The sequence below is a fragment of the Sinocyclocheilus anshuiensis genome, unplaced genomic scaffold, assembly GCF_001515605.1.
Source record: "Sinocyclocheilus anshuiensis isolate Anshui unplaced genomic scaffold, SAMN03320099.WGS_v1.1 scaffold546, whole genome shotgun sequence".
Classification (NCBI taxonomy): Eukaryota; Metazoa; Chordata; class Actinopteri; order Cypriniformes; family Cyprinidae; genus Sinocyclocheilus; species Sinocyclocheilus anshuiensis.
The window spans coordinates 57160-58175 of record NW_015542451.1 but is presented as its reverse complement, the minus strand read 5'-3'; the positions used below and the strand labels follow the sequence as shown (position 1 = coordinate 58175).

At 36.9% G+C, this 1016-nt stretch overlaps 1 protein-coding gene across 1 annotated transcript in view; it reads right to left on the bottom strand.

Moving 5' to 3' along the window:
- The window catches only part of LOC107693640 (canalicular multispecific organic anion transporter 2-like), a 60231-nt gene that overhangs the window by 29103 nt on the left and 30112 nt on the right, over positions 1 to 1016 (bottom strand). Inside the window, 2 exon segments of the mRNA XM_016493092.1 lie at positions 59 to 205; positions 437 to 640. Coding sequence (XP_016348578.1) covers positions 59 to 205; positions 437 to 640 — 351 coding nt within the window.

Here is a 1016-nt window from a genome sequence, read left to right as displayed (position 1 = left end):
CATTGCTCTAAAGTTGTATTTAAGCTGTAATCTTCCAGTAATATTAAGGAAGGCTCACTTGTACGATGCTGCTGATGACCTGCGGAAGCATGTTTAACGGGAACCTCAAGATGTTGAACAGAGACAGAGACACGAAGGCCTTCTCTGCGTCCAAGACATTGTTCACATCCACAGTCACGAACACAGCAAACGTGGTCAAAGCCACCTGCACAAGACAATCATACAAACCTACAAGAGTCAAACGGATCAAAAGCAAACAAAGGGCCGTGTTTCTTCTGCACTTTGAGCTTATTAATCACGCCGGCTAATGCACTTTTGAAACATGAGCCGGCAACTCGACGCCTAGATAGGGATCCACCGCATCATTAGGCATATCAAAGATAAGATTCTGCATTTCCATCAGACACACGAAACCGCAGAGAAAGAGATAAGCTACCAGGAAGGGCGCGCTGGTCCAGGCCATGGTGGAGAGAGCGCTGAGATACGCCGTCTTACGCAGAACGTTCAGCTCCTTCTGCCGGATCTGCAGGATCTTCTGCTTGAAGGAGGTTTCCCAGGCGTACAGCTTCAGCACCTTGATGCCGTTCAGAATCTCGTTCATCAGCTTGATGCGCTCGTCCTTATACTTCATCTGCTCCACCTGTGCAGTTTTTATTCATTTATTACATTAGCTTTTATTTTTCTACTTCGCATTTTAGTTTTAGTTAAAAGTTTTTGTCATTTTGTTGTGCATTTCTGTTTTTTTTATATAAATATAAATATAAAATTGTATTTATTTTTATTCATTTCATATATAATTGTATTACTATTTCATATATTCAATTTAATATATAATTGTAATATTTTTTATTAATATTTTATTTCATTTCAGTTTTAGTTAAGTATATCAGATTAAACTAAATGAAAATGAGAAATGTTGCCTTACATTTAATATAATTTAGAAAATAATTTTGCCTCACTTTGAAAAAAAATATCTATATTATATATGGTGGTCTCATACAAATGTACATATAATT